Raw genomic sequence first — 15,250 nt, 5'->3', positions numbered from 1 at the left:
GTCCAAAGGCCCAGATTTGCAGCTCTAGTCACTATGCTGCCAACTGTGCCTGCTTATGTTGCTTTGACTTTACTTGGATGTATTTCATTTTTAATAGCATAAATACATTGCCATTGCTCAGGTTGTTCTTAAGCAGGTTTGAAAATATAGTGTTCATATTTTTAAAAGCAGCCCTTTATGGATGCAGTAGAAAGAATGCCAGTCTTCTGGTTCCATTAAAACTTAAACGTCAGTATCAGTAATAAAGTTTAAACCATCATTTACGATTATAAATACTGGATGCTCTCCATATATTAAAATTTGCAGTTAAATACTGGTAAACATACAAGTGACTTATCTGCACTGAGATCAGAGATCATACCTTTTTTGAATGACTTTTTAAATTTCTTTTTTGCAGTGTTTTCCTGAAGAACAGCTTTTCCTTCGTCGAAAAACGTCAAGAATAGCCAAAGTATTCTGTCAGTGCTGGATATTTCTATTATTTCTTTTTTTTTCATTGATATATTTATTGAACTGGTGTGAAATTTAAATGTTAAAAATGTAACTCTCAAGGTATCATGGGAGGCATAACACTGCCATGAAAAGAAATGGCATCGTACTGCAATAAGAGAAGGGTCTGCTCTCTGATCTCTAATATTAGTTTTCCTTCATTCATTTTCATTCACTAAAACAACATTAGTTTCAACTAATGAAACTCCAGCAAAATTGCCCATTGAGAGAAATTCATAGTGCATTTAGTGATGTTAACATGTTTGTCAACAGTTTGTCAATATGAAACCATAGCTTTTGACTTGTGTTAAAAAACACTGCACAGATTTTATAGAAAGAATGAGGGTTATTTACTTGGCAATAATATACTATTTTTAAAGAAAATGTGAATATAAATTACTGATAAATATTTGTCTTATTTTTGCACAACTGATCACTCCCTGTTATGTATTACTATGATGAAAATGTAACTATCAGACTTGCAAAAAAACTTTTAGGATGACCTACTAACAACTTCACAGTCTGTTCTAGGAATCCCTCATCTTCCAGTTTCAAGGCTCTTAGTGTAGAAACATTTAACCTGTCCCGCACCATTCTCTGAAATGGGTGGTTATGTCTAGATTTTTTCATTGCTCACTCCATTCTAAGGACTGGTCAGGCATCTGGATTGCTAGATGTCTAGAGACAAGTGAGTCACATGCCAGTTGGTTGACAGGAGTGTCAGTCAAAAGAGTTCAACCCCTCTGCCTATAAGATTTGTTGGCTGGCATGAGTTGGATTTGCAGACACGTGTGTGAAACATTTCAAGACAAGCCAGATGCAACAAAAAAAGAAAAAACAAACTGTTCACCTATTAAGGAACTGTCCTCACACGCATTTGCTCAAAATTGGGCTGAATAGCTGGGACCAAAAAATGAGAAAATTCCTTGTAAGGCTGAGGATTTTACCACTATGTCACAAAGTGTATTCGTCCATCACCTGTCTCTGGAATGGGAGAGCACATCTCTAAAAGTCTGTCATCCCCTAAACACCTGCTTCATGGACGTCTGTGGACTACAACACCAAGCATGGACTTCCACAAGCAGAGCCATGCCCCGAGTCACGCCTCAGTTTAGCTGTGGGAATGGGGCTGCTGAATCCCAGGGCCAAGAGAGGACCCTTGTGGGTGGCACTGACCCCTGCCACTTATACCAGTGTCACTGCACAGTAGCCATTTCCCACAGGGGAAGAATTCAGAAAACAGCTTGTCAAACTCATGTTTTCCCAGTTTTTTTTTTAGTTACATTGAAAATGTAAAGAATCCTGTTTTGCAGAATTCAAGTGTGTTTTATTAATTTCTCCCCTTTCCTTTTTTTTCATTTAATTTCATTATCTCTTTATTGCACCTTTACTGTCTCTTAATTTGAATGACGATATATAGTGTTTACTTGTATTATTTATGTAATGCACTTTCGAATGCTTTGTGATTTATAAAATTTCCTGAAGAAATAAAAGCCTGTTATTACTGTTACAGTTGTGACAATTTTATTTAAAACACTCCTTGAAATAGGTCATTCAAGTGAATCATTAATACCCTTCAACTGAGGAACGTGGTAGTTTTTTAACAAGTGTGGTTTATGCATTATTTTCCACACCTGTAATCGGACTCAAGGTATTCAGTTCTGCTTAAATGTGAGTAATGCTGAGAAAACTAGTCCTTCTGCGTACACTTCTCGGTACACCTGTACCTCAATTTACGAACGTGACTGGAGATCGATTGAAAACTCAAAACTGTTCCTAAGTCCACCGACTACGCCATAATCAAAAAAACGCATCATCGTACATCTTAATCACTCAATTTATGCAAAAATATCAGACAGCTAAAATGAATTGAAAAACTGTTATAAGATTCGGTATATTCCATTTTTACCAACAGCTCAGGTGATGCAGCATGTTTCCCTTATACATCGTGGACATGATATAATTTGTACTACCATTTACTAACATGAAGCAACATTAAAGTGGTCTCCTTTAAAATGACTGAAAACAAAAAAAGAAGCAATCTCTACATGCTGATATTGAGCCATGTGCAGCATCATACACGCAAAATAGTTCTGTGTTCCTCCATCAGGTGCCTTTTGCGACGTGAGGATCGTTCTTTAAAACAGTGTTGTAGGCCTACCATCTGCAGTGTAATGGAGAATCATGCAGGAATCATGAATTGAAAGTGTTTCTCCTGAAATACTGATCACATCTCATGGTAAACCTCACAAAACTGGCAATTAGGAAGCCAGCAATGCACTTTACTTTTTATTCTTTCTTTTACTTTTTATTTATTCTTTTTTTCATGTCCTTGTGTTTGTTCCTTCGTGTGAAGCATGTTATCACTCCTGAAGGACAGAGCTGCTAAAGCAAAACAAATTTCAGAGAAATCTGACAAAGTTCAATCTTACCTAGTTTCTGAATAGAGCCATTTCACATTTACATGCCATGCGTTTTGCTGCCCCTAATGGCAAAACGCGGAATTGCGGCGTAAGATGTGAGGTGACGTGACCCTCGCTAGCGATATTAACTTGCTTGTTAATGGCAATTATCTTTGAATTTAAGGAGCTTTGCATTAATTGTCTACTGTTATAATCCATAGTTTCAAAGAATTTCAAAGGGATAACGTTTCTCTGAACCAATACAATTATTTACTAGTAATGGGGAGTTACTGTTTTTGGTGTACCGGAGGGTGCAGTGGCGCAGTGGGTTGGACCGGGTCCTGCTCTCTGGTGGGTCTGGGGTTCGAGTCCTGCTTGGGGTGCCTTGCGGCGGACTGGCGTCCCGTCCTGGGTGTGTCCCCTGCCCCTCCAGCCTTACGCCGTGTTGTCGGGTAGGCTCCGGTTCCCCGCGACCCCATATAGGACAAGTGGTTCTGAAACTGTGTGTGTGGGTGTGTTTTTGGTGTCATTACAGGAAGAGTCACTAACTTACTTGCATTATGCATGTCAAATATGAACACGATACAGAAGAGATCTACCTTTTCGTCACACACTCTGCACACGATTACCATCTTCCAAAGGCAGAGTGAGTGAGTCGGCAGGCTGCACTCTTCCACTTCACAAGTTTAATCTCCGTAGCATTATAGTTTTATGTTACATAGCGTTTTTACTTTGTAATGTTATTAAATTCACTCAGCTTTTGAATCAAATGAAAAAAAGTCTTCTGTAACACTGAAGTGTAAAACCAGCAAATACATGATGATGTCTCCTCGCGATGTACGCTGAGGAACCCAAAGGCGGGCTCAAACTGTGCGCGCGCTGCTGCGGCTCTTCACTGCGTGCACGCGCCAATGGGAACAGTGTACTGTACCAGAACGTGTGCGCTGTGAGCAATTTTTTGGCTGTTAATATTACCGTGAAATTTTCCACCCCGTGTTCTTATCAGAAACACCTTCCAGTTAACCATCAAGTCAAAGTTTTAGGTCGCTCTCCGAGACAAATCATACCGCTGAAGCACGGTCGAAATAGCAACAGCAAACTCATGCTTGTTCTTGAGTCGTTTAATTTAACATGTTTAGGTGTTTTTTTTAGAACAAAAAATTCCAAACAAACACTGACTGCCCCTCCCCACCCCCCTTTATACCCCTTACATATTTACAGTCAGTAAACAAACTGCCAACATAACCCAAAAGAAATAACTAAAGTATGGACACAAAAACGTCAGAATTTAACCATTAACAAAAAACAAAGGAAAAAAAAAAAAAAAAAACTCAATGCTTACACACACACCACCTGATACGCTTTAGATTTAACCTGGAGCTGCCAGTTTCTAGCAACCAACCGACGCCGTAAAAGAGGCCCAAGTTGGTAGCTACCTTGGCTCAAGCAGGCAAAGGAAGGGTCACGCGGGAGGTATGAGTCGGCCCATTCAGGGGAATAAACACAAGGCTGAAATAAATGAAAAGGTTCAATTAGAGGCCACCTCTCCTTCCCCAAGGAGTCCTAACCACCTTCTGTTGAGCAACCCTGTTGAACCACAGGGTGATGCCAGAATGGCCACTTAGGCTGAGGATGCAGAAGAGTGTAACCACAGAATTACAGCTGGCGGGAGAAAGAACAGGGTTACGCTCTAAAGCCTGGCGCACGCACACAAAAGCAGAAGAAGCAAGAGACATTCATAAAACGCTGTACACTTTTTTCTTGTTCTCACATTAAAATAAAAAATCGTACTTGAAAGAACATAAGTAATTCTGAGGGTAGAGGGGACAGAAGTAAACTGTAACACCTTGTTTTTGCAGTCATTCCTCAGGAAGTGTAATACTCCAATTCAGTATCATTATTTTTGTTTAAAAAAATTACACCTTAGTCTCACTATGAATTGCTTTTTTGCAAAGCTTGAGCTGTACGTAGTAATTTTAGTAATCTTAAAATGACAGTGCACCGTAAATTGAACTCTGACCTTTAACCCTAAATTGATCTGTGGGTGTCAGTAGGTTGGGTCAGTTTAATTTGTAAAAGGGGCTGTGACATCAAATTTCCAGTTTCAAGTAGTTTGGGTGAGGTAATATTCAGGCGGACAGTCTATAAAGTTCTTTAAGACCCTCCTACTCCCAACAGAGATGTAAACAAAAGTTCTCCAGTGGGAACGTTCTTAGCACTAAGCAAGAACTCCTATTCCAGTTCCATCATGGATAAATGTTCACCATAAGGCCACCGAACGACAACAGAGTGGGTGTAACAGACGGACTGATCCCTGCAGTTTGGTATAGGCCTAGTTTTGCCTGGCTCAGTCTATACTTATTGAAAGACCACTTTCAAGTGTTCTGCTGACATAACCATAATCCAATATTTAGAAAAAGCTAAATATCCTGTTAAGCCTAATCAACTTAAGATGTTACACATACAGTCATTAAGAAACTTGCTTTATACATTCCAGAATTTCAAATGGTGTGAGAAACTTATCATCCTTATATTACTACTATTTTCTGAAACTTCGCCAGAGACTTTTGAGCAGTAGTCATAACAAAGTCAACAACAAAAACAAGGTCAATGGTGCCACACAAAAAACAACAGTTCAAATGGTATCCAGAAGAACAAATGGGGCAACTTTTAATTAGTCATTAATTTGTTTTATTCAAATGTTTCAAACCTTTTAGATGTAAGATTTGAGTACAGGCAGGAGCATCCCATGAGCAGCACTGCCAACTTCCATGACAGAGGAAGGCCACAGCAGCAATGCACTGTGGGTAACACTTGTAGAATGGCGCTGCACAGACCACCCAAGACAGTGGTGCACACAGGCCTCGTGAGCAGAACTACAGGATTCTGGGTGCGTTGTTCCCTTAAACCTGAGTGAGGCCGAGGAAGGGTTGGTGGCCTTGAAAAACTGGAAATAGCCTGTAAACTGACCCACTTACTGACACACGCACAGCACTAGAGGGAGAATGAGAAAGGGACTCAAGGTGGAGATGAAGAATAAGCTCCAGGAAAAAGAAGACAGAGGAGGGAGATGAATGGATGAATGGTGTGTGAGACAACTACTTGGGAGATATCCAGCACTGTAGCAATACTCCCTTTAGCAGTAAGACCAAGTAAAGCATGTGTGGTTCACTTGTGTATCGGTTCAGTGTGTTCTGACCATGTGCGTTTGCAGAAGGTGTGTACAGTGTCCAAGCTGTCTGATTTCACCTGTATGGGTAGCTGTGTTGAAAAAGGCTTTAAAATCCTGTGTGTAAAAATGTTCATGTTCACAGTATGTGTATGGAAACACTTGTATATATGTTGATCTGGTGTTTGTGGATGTGTAGGAATGTATGTGTGTGTGAGAATAGAACGGTGCTCATGGCTGTTTCCTGTGAGAAAATGGCAGGTCAGAGGTGAGAGATCACTGTCTGGGGGTCACAGTGGAGTCAACGTGAGGTCAGATTCTAGGCAATTGCTTCTCAATGAACTCCTTCACTGCAGACATCTCCTGTAGACCAAAGAGAACAAGAGAGACAGAAGAACCACTTTTTAGGACATTCGGTGCTTCAACACTCATCATCCTAGCTCTGTATTACACCTTAATGTTGACCATGCCTGTCAAGGGCACCTGTACAATCATTAGTCCTTCTTACACTGTATGCATCATGTCAAAGTGAAGGAAAGTTATCTTTGATTAGATGAATGTCATATTTTTCCTAATAGGATTTCCTATACAGGACAGCTGGGGCAACATCTCCAACCTGGATGTGACACATACAGCAGGACTCCCTTGAACCCAACAATCCGAACCATATCTGTTAACTCAGTTGACCCTTGAGTCTGTCTACCAAAAAATGTTTCTTTGTGCATCTGCACTCTCCTGGAAATACAAAAAATATCCCAGTAGCCAAAGCAAGAAGTAACAGTTAAGGAAATGAGTGTAAGTACTCCACACACCTGCGGGCAGGAGCTGTGCATGAGGCCAGGGTAAGTACGGAAGGTAACTTTCTGTGGTGAGACAATGATCTTCAGCTTTTCTGCAGTCATCGCCCCAAACTGCACAGGTATCATAGGGTCCATCTCCCCGTGGCATTGCAGAATGGGAGTGTCCTTATTGCCACTTCCACTAGCCGCCTGGGGAAGAGAAAAGAAACTGTCTTACAGAGCGCAGTCGAGTGAGGACAACAGTACTGAAACATAGCTAAGAGGAGATACAAGGAACACCTATGAAAAGAAAGCTTTCCAAGAGTAGCCTGACAACAGTGGAGAAACAAACACAACTTTGGTCCACTTGCATTAGTTCATTTTCACATTACAAACTCCACTCAAACATCACGTGTTTGCATCTAAATCGCTCCTTCTGCTGATGTAATGTCTTTTTCTTTTCGCCGAATCGTTCTGGGACATGTACGTCACTTTGGAGAAAAATGTCTGCTAAATTAATAAATGTTAATGTAAATCTAATCTGATCACAGTGGCGAATGATTAATCTTAAAAAGTGTGAATTTAATAACCTTTTCATGTGCACAGACCTGAGGTGGAAGCTGCACCTGGAGAAAACGTACCTGGGGGAAGGTTTTATGAAGCGGCAACCAGCAGCTAAGAGCGACAACACCAGCAAGCTGCTGTTGACAGGTTAGGGCTGTATAAAGAGACAGAGCACCGCCCTGGTGGCAAAGGGAGTGTTTGAGAGGGAGTGTTACAGAATTATTGAGATCTAGACTAAAAAAAACCAACATATAACAATGATTATATTCAATGCTTACATACAAACATGAAAAAATATTACATTTTGTTATTAAATACAACCTATTATTAACAAATGAATGAACGAATGAACTGCCTATACTTACTATGCTGCTAGCTAAAGGTTACATATTTTACAGATGCTGTTGTGTTTAATCACACCTAGACCTAAAAGTACTGCTTTATTTTTAAAATAAGTGAAAAGTCATCCATTTTCTTAACCGCAACTCAATGGAAGAGCATAGCACAGAATAATAGAGTGAAGTGGAAGCTAAGCATCCCCTTACCTGTGAAAATCCACCCAGGAGCACACGATTCGCCGGGATTCCATTCTTCACCTCGTGGTCTATGATGGCCTTAACTGTGGGCAAGAGTAACAAGCACTAGAGCATTAAGAAGAGGACTTACTAGGGTTGGAGCTCAGTGTTCAGACTATGGATGAAGTCTCACTCACTGTTTTCTGCAGCTCTCTTGATTCCAGCCTCATCCTCTGGGGAGTCAGGGCTGAGGCCCATCAGGTCAAACCTACAGAGGGCAAAAGCACTGTATTTTGGCCATCCCCTCGTAGTTTAGGCAAATACTTAACTGGTATTTACATTCACATTTATTAATTTAGCTGACGCTTTTATCCAAAGCAACTTAAAACATTAAGTTACTTACAATTATTTACCCATTTATACCGCTGGATAATTTCACTGGAGCAGTACTGGGTAAGCACCTTGCTCAAGGGTACTACAGCTGGAGGCTAGATTTGAACCTCCAACCTTTGGCTCCAAAGGCAGCAGCTCTAATCACTATGCTACCAGCTTTCCTCTATTTAACAGATGAATGAGTATCACAGACTTCCACAAAGATGCCTATTATAGAGGGAAAATATTGCTAATTCTTGAACAAAGGCAGCAATCAACCAAATTAACCAGACAAAATGAGACACACAGACAGGCAAACTCACCAGGAAGGCATGGTCATCTTCATGTTGAGTGTGACAGGAATTCGAGGCCTGCAAAAACAGACACATGACTAATCACTGGCCCATCTTTACAAACGAAAGAGACAGGCACGAATATGACAGAGGACAACGGAGAAACAAAAGGCACAGTCAGGCAAACAAAAAGGACAAAGAGATGAAAGAGAAAACAGACAAATAAAAGGGACAGCCTGCAAAGGATGCACTAGACAAACCAAAGCATGCAAACTATGTACAAAGCACTTCAAATCAAGAACGGAATTGGGATTGGAAGACAGTCCGTAACCTCGAATTGTTTCAATCCACCTATTACATCACGATCAATAAAAGCTCAACACTGCATCTTAATCCCTTGATTTCTTTAGGGGTTAGGTTCTGTTAAAAACATCAGAAAAAAGCTAAAACAAATTCAAAACTCTCCATAAGACTATTTTAATCAACAGCTCATACAGTGCAGTGTCTCAGCGTTCTTTTACACTGGGTATGACGCAAAATACAACGTAAGTTAAGTCTACTTTACAATGAATGACAATAAAAACAAAAATCACCTCCACAACCTCTTATTGTGTTGCTCAAGGCACATGAGACAGTGCCTTGTTGCTTCTGCTTATCAGGCACCATAGGAGAATGAAACAAATGAGAGTGACTTGTACTGGAGGACCACATGGGGGAAATGTATTAAAAAGAGCTTCAACTTAAATACTGACCACATGCTTTATAAATAACACAATACTGGCCATGACAAGGAGGCTGACGCATTACGTAAGTATGTTCTCAGCATCTGGTTTGTTTAAGTTTGCTGTCAAGTAGCGTAATAGCAGAAAAGCACCTCCGTTTACTCACTGGGTAGTTTCTCTAAGTCTTTCATATACTCACTCACTTATACAGCAATTATAAATTAAAAAATACACTACGTGCACTTCATTAAAAGTCCTGAACCTTCCCCCTTCCCTTTACAGCTCCAATTTCTATTCAGCCCGAGTGTGTTCAGCTGTCCCTACAGCTCAAGGATGACTTGCACACCATTCTTTCCTCTGCAGAAACAAATTTTAGAAAACAAACGAGTGTAGAAAATGCAATTAAATATAAACTTGGAAATGTACCCATCTTTGAAAATTCGTAAGTCAGATATTTGTAAAATGAGGTATAAGTACACGTGGTAACAAACTTTAAGATCATTCCTGGATAAACCTTGACGCAGCTACTCCTTTAATGTAATGTAAATGTTTATGTGCATCTTTTGGGAAAAATAAAATCCCTAGGAAGGTGATCAGGAAGCTACTCATGTCATGAACATTGCTTCACATGGTGAAAAGTAACGAACTGTAGAATCATACATCTGCATCTAAGTGTCTCTTCCTGTTAACATAATGAACACATTGTATTTTCTATGATATGTACGTCGCTTTGGAGAGAAAGTTTCTGCTAAATGAATACATGTAAATGGGCCCACACATGCAACGTTGAGACTTACGCATGAGGGCAGATGTACTTCACATACGGCAGCCTGATTGATGTCATGGCGTCCGCCCAGCCGTGTCTGACAAAGGCAGAGTGAGAGAGAAAGAAGAGCAGCATTCATGTTGTTAACTCCTGATACAGCTTCAACAGCATCATTTAGGTCATCGGCATTTTTTCTGCAAAAACGTGCATTTCACGTCACTGCGTTTAAGGAAAGGGGTTTGACAGAGAGCAGAGCACTCACCCAGTGTCTCCGAGTCCATGGAGGAAGATGACCTACAAAACGAAGAGATACCTCAGCTCTTCAAACCGAGATTTCCACCAGGCAAACCAGGACGAAGGTCATGTTACCACTGAAGATGTATTTTTCTAGCAATTCTCTCAGAGTCACACTGATACTGATGCCTCAGTGTACAAATACAGACTTGTGAAGGTACATCAATGGTCAAACCACAAAAAGTGCTATGCTTTGCTGTAACAACGCACGTGCTACAGGTTCTCAGAAGCGACGCTACATTGCGGCGCCAAGTGTTGCGCTGAAGTGCTGTGAAGCACAGCAAACTGTGGTAAAGCATGTTAAAAGTGCGGTGCAGGCTGCCAGCTGCTCGCTCACCGCTGCGGTCTCCTTCTCCGTCCCCGACACTGTCACAGCCTCGGCGAGCAGTGGCGCAGACATATTGTTGCCACACATACACTGTAGAGGGTGCTGCGGACGGATGGGAGAGAGAGTTTCACTGGGCAAGAACACGTTTAGAGCAGCGCGCCGCTACCCAGCCCGCAGCTGCTTCTGGAGCCCCACCTGTTTCCTGCACTGCAGGTCACTTTTCCAGTGGACACCTCACCTGATATTTCTGGTATTATGATGGATGACTAACGGTCAGTTTCCCGGACTTCATCTGCTGTTAAGTTTGAGCTGCGGTCACAAACACCTCTGGCCCGGGAAAGACTACGCTCGATGTGCCGGCGCCTCTTCGGAGATGTCGACACAGGAAATCGTCATAGCAACATAAGCGCCGGATTACCTACACCCAACCTCTTCTTTTTCAAATGTAGCCGAGGGTAAACCCTGAACCCGGTACGCAGGGGAACGAGGGGAACAGAGAAAGCAGGAAAGAGCTGGAGAACTACTAAGCACCAAATGTTTTGAGAAAAAAAATAAAGTCTTGTTAGGATCTTTATTTAAAAGAGTATTATAGCAGCACATAGTCAGTCTAAACAGCATTTATTTGTTACTGTAAATACAACTGCACAGAAACATATGTAAAAAGAGACTAATTCAATCTTTTTACTTCAGCATCAACTTAAAAACAGGCCCAAATCCAAAGACTGTTTCCTTATGAATTCACTGACCTCAAATGCTCATAGGATCCATGCTATAAAACTCAGCTAATATTTACGCATGATCAAAGTAAAAAAAATGAACTCCGATCATTCAAACCGGCTGTTGTCCACTAACATAATGTCCTGTGTAAATATAGGAATTCGTTGCGACTGAAAGCTGGTTTTTGGAAAATGGCGAGATGTCTGCCCCGTTTCTCCTGCCACAAACATTAACGATAATTATCGTTTAGCTGACACTTTCCTCCAACGCGACTTACAGTGCGAAGCTACTTATTGCAATTTACCCAGCAGGGTCATTTTTACAGTGTCAGTTCAGAATACGTACAATGATCAAGGGGTGTACAGCAGGAGGTGGGATCGAAACCTGGGTCGTCGGAGAGCACGGGAGCAGTTTGCACCACTATGCCACTTGCTGTCCCTAAAAACTCAGCAAATTTGCTAAGTGTTACCTGGACAAGAGTATAGTCTTCTTTCGTCCTCTGCCATCATGAAGTTGTCAACTTACCAACTTTAGTAAAGAGACATTATTCTTCTGCACAGATCATTTGAAACAATGAGGCAGGAGTAGAAAGGGATAAAGTCAGCTAATGTCAGGTGTGTGGGGACAAAATAGGAGAAGAACTGATGGGAGGGAAAGGAAAACGGCATAAAGACCATGACAGCACAGGTGACAGATTAGACATTGAGTCATAGTAAGTCAATCCACTTTCAAAATGACCTCAGTCAACAGAGAGAGAGAGAGAATTAAGGGACAGGAGAGAGGGGGAAAACAGCAAGCTAAGGGAAATCAGACTGTGAAAAGGGAGAATGGGGGGAATCACAATTACCCTCCCCCCACACCACGGCCCCTCTGCACCACACATCCCTGCACAACTACATGGAGATCCACCTACAAACCCCTTTCACACAAACAGACACACACAATCTGCCAACACAAGCTGCAAGCTCATGGATTTTGCTGAGCTGATGCCTTAATCCAAAGCGATTTACATAGCTCATTTACATATCTTATAATTCTACATTTCTGCCATGGCTATTTTAAGTGAAGTCAGTCAAGTACCTTTCCACAACAGCAGAGAAAAGAAAAGAAACTCCTCCAGGGGAGCAGAGCCTTGCAGAGGTGCGGGGAGCAGCCGGCAGCCGGTCGCTGAGGTGAAACCACTGACCCACTGTGCTACCTGTTCCCGCTCACTCGGGGTTTAAGGGGCTTGAAGGACTCCCGTGACGTTCCGAGGGGCCGGGGCGGCGTCCCTCCGCTCGCCGCTCCACCTCAATCACGTGAGCAGCTTTATATTGCTGTGACTATTTTTTTTTTTTTTCCATGACACACATGCACTAACACAAAGGGAATCCATCGCGTGGCTCATCCTGGAACTGCCGACATCCCTCCCAACACACGGTCGCAGTAAACGGGTTCAACTATGCAAAGAACTATCTGAACCGAGAATATATCCTGTGGGACACCATGGCTTGCCTGCGACTTATACAAACATCTTTGGGTAAAAATGTCCTCGACTCTTTATTATAGAGTCAGTCTAGAACTTACAAAAGCCAATTACTTTAGGCAAGATCCTATTTACACCTTGACTCTATGCAAGGGTCACACTTTGCTGATCACAACCTGTACATCACACTCAGGTCTTTGTCTTTTTTCCCCCACTTTTAATAAGAATGACCCATGTTGTCATTAAAAACACTCCTTTGAAAAGGTGGCCCTCTGTCCTTCTCATGAGTCCCACCCACCCAGTGGGCTCAAGTGATCTGGTAACCACAGTCTCTCTCTCTCACACACACACACACACACACACACAACACTGGATGCCAGCACTTTGGAAAAGAGCGTGGTATGATTTCATGGTGACCACTGGAGAAACAGAGCCACGCTGTGTGTACGTGCGTGTGTGCTTGACATGAGCACGCACCTCTGGTCTCTCAATCAGCATCACGAGTTCCCATCCGACTCCCATTAAAGACAGGACCACGAGGGTCCACTTCGCACTCCGCTGCCTGACGAGCGTCGAATCGATGACAAAGGCACCTTGTTCACTAAAGTGTCTTTTCAGCGTGGTGAGCGGCAACAGCCAAACCATCCCACGGATGAGGACGCCGGTGACGGAACCCATCGGCGGACAGATTTCCTAGCGGAGCTCCGCTGGTGGGCAGAGAGAGAGAGGCGGCAGCCGGCGGAACGTCTGAATAAAGGATGCGAAGCGGGGAAGCGATGTAAAGGGCGCCGGCGAGAACAGCACACGCATTGTGTCGGGATCAGCGTCCTCCAGCTGTCAACGGACCCACTGGGACAGATGCCCAGCACGTGCCGGGCTCTCCGTGTCACTGACCGCCGCCATCATCGTGTCAATAACCACAGAAATGAGAGCTTACACTTAGAGCTGAGCGAGTCTCAGGATTATGTGGTCAAACTGCTGCTCTAGCAAACTAAGTGCACGAAAACAACAGGTTAGTAACATATTTACTGCATCACCACGGACGGAGGACACACTGACTGCACACACCAGCACCGACAGGAGGAGTCAGGTCGGTGTGTCACACTAGACGGGGTAACACCGCACACAGTGTTCGGCTCTCAGATGCACAGGACCGCGGGGGGGGGGGGGGGTGATGACGAACAATGGTGGTCGGAATAAGGGCGACAGAAGCAGCTTATCTCAGCCCTCGGGGGGAGGGGGGGGGAAGTCAGGCGGGACACAAATCCGCAGATTGAATCAAACGCGGATAGGGCGCGAGCGAGCGAGCGAGCGAGCGAGGGAGGGAGCGCATCGCAGACCCGCGTGGCGCGCCGTGCCGTTAATCCGGCCGCGCGGACCAGCAGCAGCCAGCCGTCACTCGACCGAACCGCATTGTCTCAACGCTCAAAACCACCGGGCCTCTCATTCCGGGAGAAACGAGGCCCGCGTCCGCACATGAGACCCTCCCCGCTGCCCTCTTCCCGCTCCTCGGCGACCTCGCACAGCCAAGAACCAGCCAAAGCCGGGCTCGGTTCCGACGGGATGAAGCGGTACTCACCGTGTTCTCACCGCTCGCTGTCCCAGATCACGACGGAACTTCCGGTACTGGCGCCAAGGAGGGGCGGGGCGAGAGGCGGAGTCGGGTCGTGACGTCACGTCAGTGCGTCCGCCTGCGTTCGGTGTTTCCGTCAGAAAGTGGCGCTGCTAAGCAAGCTTCGAAACGTCTGGTTCCACTGCAACTCGACAATTTTTTTTTTTTTTTTTTTAAGAAATGAGGCGGAAACACAGAACACCGTTACGAACCCGAACTCTGGTTACGTTCAAGCAAGTGATTTCCAGGCAACGTGATTGAAGTCTTGGTTGCGGAGCTGCTAGTGTCGCCGTTCGTAAGACTTCTGTGCAACTCAGTCAGTCTCAAAACTACATTTTGAAATTTTCCTCGCACATGTGCAATACATGTATTGTACTGTCCGTCATACAGTATGATCCCAGCATGGCCCACAGCAGTTTGTCGCAGGCGGCCGCATAAAATAATGAACCCAGTTTAATTAACCCACGTGACGTTCGGCGCCTGCGCAGTGCAGCACCGCTCCCGAGCGCGCGTCAGCCTTACCGGAATTACAATATTTCTATCTACATACGTTTAATAATTATAGCCATGAGACGTGACAAAAGCTTCTGCCTCTTATGCAGATTAACTTTAATTTTCGTAGTTTTTAAACACTGAATTGGACCGTTCACCAAAACACAGACATAGGCTGCTAGTAGTGTGCCCTACCTACTATCCTTAAGTGAGAAATTACTTTTGGTGCAGATTGAAATGTCACATTAAAGTGTCACCTAAACACCTACAT

At 43.4% G+C, this 15,250-nt stretch overlaps 2 protein-coding genes across 3 annotated transcripts in view; one reads left to right on the top strand and one right to left on the bottom strand.

The window, feature by feature from the left end:
• The window catches only part of LOC108938880 (trichohyalin-like), a 38,117-nt gene extending 37,671 nt beyond the window's left edge, over positions 1-446 (top strand). Inside the window, exon 13 of the mRNA XM_029248483.1 lies at positions 398-446. Within this exon, the coding sequence (XP_029104316.1) occupies positions 398-446 (49 nt within the window). The remainder of the gene's footprint in view (positions 1-397) is intronic.
• Positions 447-5,559: 5,113 nt separating this feature from the next.
• Positions 5,560-14,880, bottom strand: lypla2 (lysophospholipase 2). Of its 2 annotated transcripts, XM_018747923.2 has the most exons (10): positions 14,455-14,880; positions 10,703-10,795; positions 10,334-10,365; positions 10,103-10,168; positions 8,614-8,661; positions 8,116-8,186; positions 7,949-8,022; positions 7,481-7,582; positions 6,873-7,049; positions 5,560-6,423 (listed from the first exon to the last, which is right to left on the bottom strand). In XM_018747923.2, the coding sequence occupies exons 2-10, from the start codon at positions 10,778-10,780 to the stop codon at positions 6,373-6,375; spliced, it is 699 nt and encodes a 232-aa protein (XP_018603439.1). In that variant the 5' UTR covers positions 10,781-10,795; positions 14,455-14,880; the 3' UTR covers positions 5,560-6,372. The 2 variants fall into 2 exon arrangements, with proteins under 2 accessions (XP_018603439.1, XP_018603440.1); XM_018747924.2 differs by lacking the exon at positions 10,703-10,795 and having other exon boundaries at positions 14,455-14,878.
• Between the last annotated feature and the right edge of the window lie 370 nt (positions 14,881-15,250).

The sequence above is a fragment of the Scleropages formosus genome, chromosome 23 (genome assembly GCF_900964775.1).
Source record: "Scleropages formosus chromosome 23, fSclFor1.1, whole genome shotgun sequence".
Classification (NCBI taxonomy): Eukaryota; Metazoa; Chordata; class Actinopteri; order Osteoglossiformes; family Osteoglossidae; genus Scleropages; species Scleropages formosus.
The sequence above is the reverse complement of the archived record's forward strand: the minus strand, read 5'-3'. Positions and strand labels throughout refer to the sequence as shown.

What these genes read in the sequence shown, in the direction of transcription:
- lypla2 (XM_018747923.2), bottom strand. Translation starts at nt 10,780, where the DNA reads ATGTGTGGCAACAATATGTCTGCGCCACTGCTCGCCGAGGCTGTGACA. An exon ending in AAGATGACCATGCCTTCCTG is followed by an intron (nt 8,187 to 8,613) that starts GTGAGTTTGCCT and finishes TGCCCTCTGTAG; the next exon opens with GTTTGACCTGATGGGCCTCA. An exon ending in TCCTGGGTGGATTTTCACAG is followed by an intron (nt 7,583 to 7,948) that starts GTAAGGGGATGC and finishes CTTTGCCACCAG; the next exon opens with GGCGGTGCTCTGTCTCTTTA.